This window comes from Corvus brachyrhynchos, unplaced genomic scaffold (assembly GCF_000691975.1).
Source record: "Corvus brachyrhynchos isolate BGI_N302 unplaced genomic scaffold, ASM69197v1 scaffold162, whole genome shotgun sequence".
In the NCBI taxonomy this organism is placed as follows: Eukaryota; Metazoa; Chordata; class Aves; order Passeriformes; family Corvidae; genus Corvus; species Corvus brachyrhynchos.
Genome location: NW_008236696.1, coordinates 2,596,851 through 2,605,928, shown reverse-complemented (window position 1 = coordinate 2,605,928; position 9,078 = coordinate 2,596,851). Strand labels below are relative to the sequence as shown.

General features: G+C 40.1%; 1 protein-coding gene across 4 annotated transcripts in view; it reads left to right on the top strand.

Moving 5' to 3' along the window:
• TBL1XR1 (transducin beta like 1 X-linked receptor 1) overlaps nucleotides 1–9,078 on the top strand; it is a 106,917-nt gene that overhangs the window by 82,217 nt on the left and 15,622 nt on the right. For all 4 annotated transcript variants that reach the window (XM_017726904.1, XM_017726902.1, XM_017726903.1 and 1 more), the window contains 3 exons: nucleotides 4,991–5,093; nucleotides 7,287–7,432; nucleotides 8,914–9,045. In XM_017726904.1, the coding sequence (XP_017582393.1) occupies nucleotides 5,036–5,093; nucleotides 7,287–7,432; nucleotides 8,914–9,045 (336 nt within the window). In that variant the 5' untranslated portion in view covers nucleotides 4,991–5,035. The remainder of the gene's footprint in view (nucleotides 1–4,990; nucleotides 5,094–7,286; nucleotides 7,433–8,913; nucleotides 9,046–9,078) is intronic.

Sequence of the window (9,078 nt, the reverse complement as noted above, 5' to 3'; positions counted from 1 at the left end):
TGAAACCTCACACATCCAGGAGTCTGCCTGGTCTGAGTGGTTGGATTGAAACAGAACCCTTTGTTCTTTTTATTTTAATCATCATGGCCATTAAAAACAAGAAAGATTCTTAAGTAACAATTAATAAATTGGTATCAGTGTCTATGTGCACATATGCTAGCAAAATATTTGTCTGGATTTCTTGCAAAAGAGGAAAAAATAAAAGCTCTAATGGCAATATTTTTGTTGTAGGGGATTTATTGTTTCTGTAGCCAGACTTCTGTTTTCCATGGATAACTGTAGCAGTCTGTTTATGTCTGAACATTAAGCATTCTTCAGAGCTACCCAGAGCATTAGCTGCTCCCTTTAACATATCATATTTGGTATCAAACTAATGATTGGTATGTTTTTGGGGAATTACTATTCACAGCAGCCTGCCAGGTTTTCCTGTTTTCCTACCTAATGAGAATGTGTTAGAGCCCACCTACAACTGCAGAAATATCACTTTCTTAGGCTGTTATTTGATGATGCAATAGCTCTAATTGTAGTGTAACTCCAGTGTACATTATCAAATGGTGATTAAGAGATACCCAGTAATAATCTGATGTATAAACTTTCTCTGCCAGTTCAGGTTTGTCTGAAAAAAAAACCACTAAACAACCAAAAAACCTATTAGGCCAGGAGCCATTATCGGGTGGCATCTGTTCTCCAGCATTTGGCATGAACCTGGATGAGTACAAAGCTAGCACAAACATGTGGAGTGGAATAATGATTTGTCAGAAATACAACCAGGTTTGCACTGTTGGCACTGATTAGCCTGCAGATCTGGTGCTGGTGAGAGTGCAATTCGATCTCCTTTTTAATGGATTTTACCTGTAAATTTTACCCCAGGTATGAAGTGTGTGAATGGTCCTCAAGGGACAGAGGTGCTGGGGTGAGACCTGCCTTGGGACAGGCGCAGAAACACAGGCACAGTTCTGCCAGGGTGGGAGCAAAGCCAGAGTTGGTGTTGTCTCTGGGATAAGAAACCTCATTTCCTTTCCAAAAAGTAGCTTCCAAATTAATTTTTGTGTGATTCCTGGCATGGAATGAGCGGGTCAGTTTGTCAAAAGCTCAGGTGTGTGTCTTGTGTGCTCCTGACCTGTTCTTGTGTAAATCTCAAGGCCAGCATCTCTACAGACAGTTGATTTTTATGGCTGATGTGTGTTATGCCTGATAAATTTTGGGACTTCAGGGACTTTCTGTAGCAGCATTAAAAATTACCTGGGATATCTGGATGTTGTGCTAATTCTAACTGAACAGTGGTGTTACAAACCACAGGCCCATTCTCTGGGAAGGCAAATCAAACCTGGGAAGAGGCCTGCTGAAATGGACTTGCTTTTGAGCAGGGAATATCAATCCTGGTGTGGTCTCAGAGACTCTCATGAGCAATTTGGGCATCATTTGTAAGCTCTCATGCACATCCTTTTTTTTTTACCTGTCATGGGGTATTTTATTTATTTATTTAATCTTGGTTTTACCAGTAAGGAATCCACTCCACATGTGCTGTGCCTGCTCCAGGGTGCAAAACAAAAGTAGAGGCAAGTGGGAGAGATTTCCTTCAAAAGCATAATTGGATCTGAAACAGCAGTGTGGGTGCATTGTACTTTGCCATGTAATTTCACAGAATGTTTTGAGGAAGACTTGGAATGTTTCTAAGGGGAAAAAAAAAAAAAAAGAAAGGGGGGGGCCGTAAGGATCTCATCACATTTTCAGAATCGGTTTGGGACATAAAACTGCAAATATTTTAAGATATTTTTAATGGGCCCTATGCAAATTCGGCTACAAATCTAAGACTGCTAGGAATTACATGTTAACTTCTACTTATTTTTGTCTCATTTTTATGTGTCTCTTTGGTGATTTCATTTCTGCATCTGAAATAAAGAGCAATATTAATATCTATTAAAGTGACCAAAATAAGTAGTTGATTGCTTGTAGAAATAGTGAATTTGGGGGAAATTAGCCAACATCGATGAGGTGATTTTTTTTTTTAGGGTTTGGGGTATATGTGTACATGCATGGGTCCATTGTCACAAACAATTTGAGGGTTGGCAGCATAAGCCTGGCGTTAATTCGGAATGTGCCAAAGGGAAATAATTATCGTATCCTTTTCTGCTGCATTTTCTCTTCAGTGTGGCATTTTCTTTGGGTTGGAAGGCAGATGCTTTGGTGTTGCTCGTTCTTCTCACATTTCTTGTGTCACTTGGCTGTGGGACGCTTGTCCCCAGACGCTGCCTGAGCCACGGGGCCTGGGATGGGGGAGACACAAAAAGGAGCTTCCAGAAAATGTAAATGAGCGCTGAAAACGTGCATAAAGCAGTATTTTGGTAAAACACTGGAACCTTTTGCACCTTTTCCAGTTTCAAGCCCCTCATCAGGCAAACTCGGTGTTTATTGACAGCATTTCTGTGTTTTTCTCGTGGCCAGGGTACCACAGCCAGTGCTGCAGTGCCACCTCCCGATAGCCGGGCAGGACAGCGGGTGGCAGCTCCCCCTTGCCAAAGCTTCTTGTGGAAAACACTGGGAACCAGCCTTGAAAAAATGAGGCTCCTTTGATTCGGGCAGGGTGAAGAACACTTTTGACAGACAAGCAAAACATTAGGGTTTTTTTTTCCTTCAGCTATCCAGCTACATAACAGGTGAATTGATGTGGCATCTCCACAGTTCTGCTTTGAGGGGGGAGCCCTCTTTATATTAATAATTCAGGACTTCTCAGCGTGACAAATAGCACTTTCATCAGATTTCTGCAGTTTGATCTATCGTTTTTGGTGATGCAGCAAGATTTTAAAAATCGGTGACAGACCCATGAAATAAATACTGCCGTTTGTGTGTGCATGCGTAATGTAGAAAAACCCCCTTCTTTATGAGTCTCTTTAAAGTTAATTACCTATTCCTCTGAAGGAAAATATTGTTCCTCTTCCTACAGCATTTCTCTGTAAAAAAAAAAGTCTTAAAGAAAGATAATTTTCTCCATGTATGGCAACAAAACCTAACTGAATAAAATTAGCATTTGGTCCTGCACATGGTGGAATTGGTTGCTAATGCATGACATGGCTAAAAATGCCATTCATTTTACATTCTGCTCAGTAAACAAGTCCTCAAAGTATATATTGGAGTTTGGCAGGCATGTCTTGAACCCCAGGCATGGCTGGGGGCTCTGGAGGGGTGGTGTAGGGTTGGATCAATGTGCCTTCCTTTACCACCCGTATTGCACTTACTAGAAGTCATTGTCCTGGGGCAGCTTTTTCCTTTAGACATGAGAAGGATTTAAGTAGAACTGCATTTTAATATTTTTTTCCTTAAGAAACTAAAGTCATCTCCCCCTTTGACAACACAGCATGGCTGTGAGCTGGGTGACCACATGCCTGGGGCAGGTTTGGGGATGTCTGTGTGAGGTTTCAGGCAAATAAACTCCTTTTGATATTGGAGTTCATCCTTTAGCCTCTCCTCTTCTTGAGGGGTTTAATTGGATCTCGTCTTTAGAGCACGATGGGACTTGTGGGAAGGTCACATCCTGGAGGGCTGTTCCCAAGTTTAGCTGCAGTGGACTGGTAAAACTCAAAGTTAGGTGATAAGAAAAACAGTGTGGTCATTTTCTCCTGTTTCCCTGGGAGTTCTTGCTAGGAAAAGATGCCCAGGGAGAATACACATGGCAGCCTTATAATGTCAGTCATAACCCTGTAGTTGTTACTTTCTATTGTGTTCACTCTCTGCTTTCCCTCTTGGAGCAGCAGTGGCGAATGGCCTGACCACACAGCCATGCAGCAAGAACTTTTTCTTTTGAACAATGCAGGAAAACCCATTCTCTAGTACCTTTTAACATCAGATCCCAGGTCAAGCTTTGTCAAATAAACAGTAGGAAAGTCACTTGCCTTCTCAGACTCCAGTTCCACAGAAGAAATAATGGTGGTTGTCAGCTGGGTAAAAACCTGGGAAGATTTGCTGATGAAAAGTGCTGGACAGATAATAGGAACAGGAGGTGGACATTATTTCATAACATGTTCTGGAAGCTGATGTTTTCACTTGCTTACTTAAAAAGGTCAGAGTTTTCAAACATTCAGACATCATGAGAATGTTCTCAAAAATGAGGCTTTGAGTTAGAAAAAGTACTGTATTGTCTCTTCATGTTCTAAACACTGTTGTTGCCTCATATTTTCAAAGTTTATAATCAAAAGTATATATAGTCTGATATATTATTTGTCTTGCTAAATATTTGCCTTTACTAAAATCAAGGAAAAATTGTGTGTGTAAATATAGATATAGACATATATATCTATATCTATTTATCTGTATATATATCCCATCAATATTTTTGAAGCACTGATTGAAAGCCTAGAGAAATGTTACTAAAAACTGACTGTCTCAAGTTGATCTCTAATGCCAAGAATTCTTTTTGCAAAGCCAAAATGTATGGCTGAGATGTTTTCTAATATTTAGTGGGATTAGCTGGGCTTGTTTGAACAGACACCGTGTTGTAGCTTATACTGTACCTTTTCACTAGAGCAGGAATAACTGAAAATTGGAGTAGATTAGAACATAAAAGTGAGAACTTGCCTGGATGCCAATGTGAAACCAAGTTCTTGGTCTTTATTAACCAGGCAGAGAGAGACCCGTGTTATAAAAAATGTGTTCCAGAGCAGTAATGTAGAACGGGTGAAACTTACTTGATTATTTTTTAAAACCTGTGAAACGAGGCCTTTTTAATACTGGTATTAAACAGCAGAGTTCTCCAGTCCTTACCACCTTGCATCGTATGAGAATCCGGCCCTGCAATATTTAATTTACTGACCTTTATTTTGTGGTGAGAGAAATGACTTTTTAATGACTCCAGTAGACTTATTTGCATTATAAAATGAAGCTATTGTCTATGCTGCCAGGGAGCTACTTACTTTATAAATACAGCATTTGTTGGGAAATACCTATTACGCACTAAAAATATTTGATTGACCTATTATTTTTTGTTTATTTGCAGGGTTGTGTCCTTTGTTGTGACCTCATGGTTTAACTGGGAATAAAGATGAGTATAAGCAGTGATGAGGTTAACTTCCTGGTATATAGATACTTGCAAGAGTCAGGTGAGTTTTTACAATTCTGGTTATTAAACAACGCATAATTTATTTGATCTTCATCTGCAACTGGCTTTAGCAAACATAGGCTCATTCAATTATTTTGCCAGTAGGCATGTGCTTCTGTCTGAACTGTTTCTTGGTGTTTCTTCTCAACAAGAGAATGAATTCCTGCCAAGTTACCTTCTGTAACTTAATCAGATTTAGTCATTTGGAGTCTTCAGATGGCAGTCAACCAGCCAAGGACTCACTCGATTGCTAAAATGCATTTTCCTGGAGATCACTTCTCTGCAGGGTGATGATGGCACTTTGCACCATTTTCTTCAGGGCTGCTTGAAGAAGAAAATAGAATGATCAGCAAAATGCTGTTTTTCCCTGTTGCCTTGGAGTGATGGTGCTCCTGCGAACCAGTCTTGTGTAGCCGAATTCCTTGCCTGAACGTGACTGTGGGAGGGCAGATGTGGCTGTGTTTCAAAGGAAGAAGTGACAACTGTGACTGTGATTTGTATTGCTTGACTCTACTTAGAGATGAACAGATTTTTTACAGGAATAACTCTTGGGGCTCCCAAAAGCCTTTGTCCCTGCAGGACGTTTTCTTGAGGACCTTGTCCTTTGGCATCAGGGTAGCCAGAATCTCCTGCTTCTTAGGAGAAAGAGCAAAAGACATTTGAATATTGTCAGACTTGGAAAGAAACCTTTTTCCTGTCATATCCCTCCACACTGTGTCTGCACAACACAAGCAAGAATGCAGCAGTGCTCCCTTATTTGTAAAGCTTCCCCAACCCAGTCGGATCAGCAGTTTGAGTTTGTGTTGCATGTTTGGGTTCCTAGATGCAGCCATATGGCTGCAGGGAGTTTTGTGGTGGTGGTTATTCCTGAAGCTCTGTAAGAGACAACATCATCTTTTACTCACAACTGTGATATTGATTGCTTAACACAGCCTACATTTAGAATGGGAAGATTTGACTGGAAGTCAGGGCATGCCCCAGTAAATGAACAAGTGATGATCGTCAGCTGGCAGGAGGGAATATGATCTCAGCAATACATAAAAGAAGTCTGCATATTAAAGCAAAAATAAACTCCAGTCTTAAGATAACAGTGTAAGAGATCAGCTTTAATGTGTATACGTATAGGTAGATAAGAAAATGTACGCATATATTGCGTATTTTACCTCCCTCTTTCAGCATTTGCTGGTTCTTAGTTTTGGTCAGTGATTGTTGATGGGTGGCTTCAGGCTTGTTGAAAATGCATTTGACTGATGCAACATATGTCCACTGCTCATGGACTTCCCAAGCTGAGGCAGAGAAGCACTAGAAGCAATGGTGGATGGCAGACTTTTTCAGTTTCAGCTTGTCAAAAGAAAGCTAACCCTGATTTTTCTGCCTGAATTTACTGAAAACTACTACACATTCTTATTCCAGTTGCTGATTGCTTTTGTCATAGAAGCCAAACTTACAAAATTGCCTCATCTTCATTTGAAAGTTTGCAGGCAGCTTCTTGCTTACCTGACAGGGAAAAAGGGAAAAAAAATGAAGTGGTTTAAGAAAAATGCCATGACAGTAGAGTTAATTTGCTGAAACAACTATTTTTCTCTAGCTTAAATTCACTTTTTCAGGGTGATCAAATAAATAGCAAGCAGCTGCCATTGCTGCACCGTAACATGTTTGCCACTTCTTAATCAGTGCACAGTGCTGATGTAGCTCTAAATGCCAGAGCATACACAATTATGGCAGCACTGTACCATGAGCTGAATTCTGTCCACATACAGATTCATTTCACTTTCATGGGTATCAAATCAGTGAGTAAAAGTAGGAAGTGAGACTTGTGTCTTGGATATTTATTTCTTTTTTTATTAAATGCTACATATGATACAACACATACATGTAGTTTGTGAATATATAAACATGTTTAAATGCTATAGTGAATTGTATATTTTATATTGACTCGCACACAAATGTTTTGCTGTTGATACTGTAATTAATAATTGTTGTGTTTATATACGAGCTTTACTTTTCTCTTTTTGTACACTTGAACTATGAGGGAATTGAGGTGTTTTGACAAGTTTTTTGGTAGCTCAGAAGCATGCTGTAGCATTATACTTCGTATAATTTGCTCAGGTTTTAAACAGAAGGTCCTACCGTGGTACAGCAAGTAGTGTTGTCTATCTATAAATCAATTCTGATGTCTTTGCCTTGTCTTTAGGGTTTTCCCATTCAGCATTTACCTTTGGTATAGAGAGCCATATCAGCCAGTCTAATATAAATGGTGCTCTGGTGCCACCAGCTGCTTTGATTTCCATCATCCAGAAAGGTCTGCAGTATGTAGAGGCAGAAGTCAGTATTAATGAGGTAAGGAGGCTTTGTTTGCAGGAGCATTGTGTCCTTGCTTGCAGTAAGTTTGAATGTTAGTATTTTTTCTTAACTTTCTTGTATCCTATTTATTTACTTTTACTTCAGATTCCTTACTGCTGGTGTTCACCATGACTCCAGTGGTGGAACCAGAATGGAGTGACATAACTGGGTGGGGGTTCTGCCCAGTGCAGCCACACAACACCAGGCATGGTGTTCTGGCTCATTGCTTAAAGGTCCGTTGTCTGTAGAGTTTTTACCCTACTCTTATGTTGTAGTACATCCAGAGAAGTGCAATAAGATAATAATAATTGAGACCAGTAATCTCCTCATTTTTTGGTTTCGTAGACTGGCACTAGGGAGGTGGGAGAGCACTGTGCAGCTCTTGTTTGGGCTCTTGTGTCATTACAGTGAAGTAATGTGAGCCCAAAGGCAAGGTTTCCAAGGAGAGAGAGGGTTTGAATTTGTGGCAGGAAGGCTGAAGGTATACACCAGTTTGCCTTTTGCCTCTGCTGGCTAATTCATCTTGAGCAGGATCTATTAAATTTGATGTTTAAATGGTTATTCCAGCAGTACAGAAAGCTATGTATCTTCCTGCCTGATGCTTCAGACACTCGCCCTCAATTTCCATTGTCATTTGTGCCTGGAAGGTGAGAAGCCTTTCTATGTGTCAGTTAGATTACAGAAGGAAACTTTTTTTCCCCCCATTAATTCTGCTCACTTTCCAGTCTCCCTTATGTCTGCTGTTTGTGTGGTTTTCACAGTCCCAGTGAAGCAAATCCTTTCCCTTAGGAAGCCTCAGAAAAATAAAGCAAGTGATAGGAATAGAAGAAGACGACCCTATATTTATCGCAAGGAATCCTTCTAGCTCCTAAAAATAGATCCTTACAAAGCCCTAGCATATGTATAAGGGTATTTTTAACTGGGTCTTGTCCATTTCAGGATAAAATTCTTCCTTGTTGTTTGAAAACATGCCAGCACTGTTTAAAAAAAGGAAGAAAACTAGTCAACTCTCCAGATAATATGTTTATGGAAAGTATTAGTCTAATAAGACTATAACTTCACAAGTCAGTGACCCGAGTTGCAATGTTTGCAGCTCTGTCTTCAAACAAACCATTAGATTTTGCTGCAGCCACTCATGTTTGAAATCATATTCATAGATAGCTTACAGAATTTTTTAGCAAACAATTCAGCAAACTTGAAGCAAATAACTTTTGATTCCACAGGCTCCCCCAGAGGCCTGCAGTGGCTTTTTTTGCATATTTATGTTGGCCACTTAACTTTAGACTAAAATTCCAATCCTGACCACAACAATGATGAGATATCACTTCCAGCACCATATGTAAACCACTTTATTATATTAAATCAAAACTTTTCCTTTAGTTTTGCTTGCAATCTTTGCCCGTAATGTTAATTTGTACTTGGTATTGTCTTTTTTTTTTTTTTCTTTTCTTTCCTTTTCTCCCTGTGCTGTAATTTAGGACGGTACCTTGTTTGATGGTAGGCCGATAGAGTCTCTCTCACTGATAGATGCAGTGATGCCTGATGTGGTACAGACAAGGCAGCAGGCCTACAGAGACAAACTTGCACAACAGCAGGCGGCAGCTGCTGCAGCTGGCGGCGCCCACCACCCACAGCGCGACGCG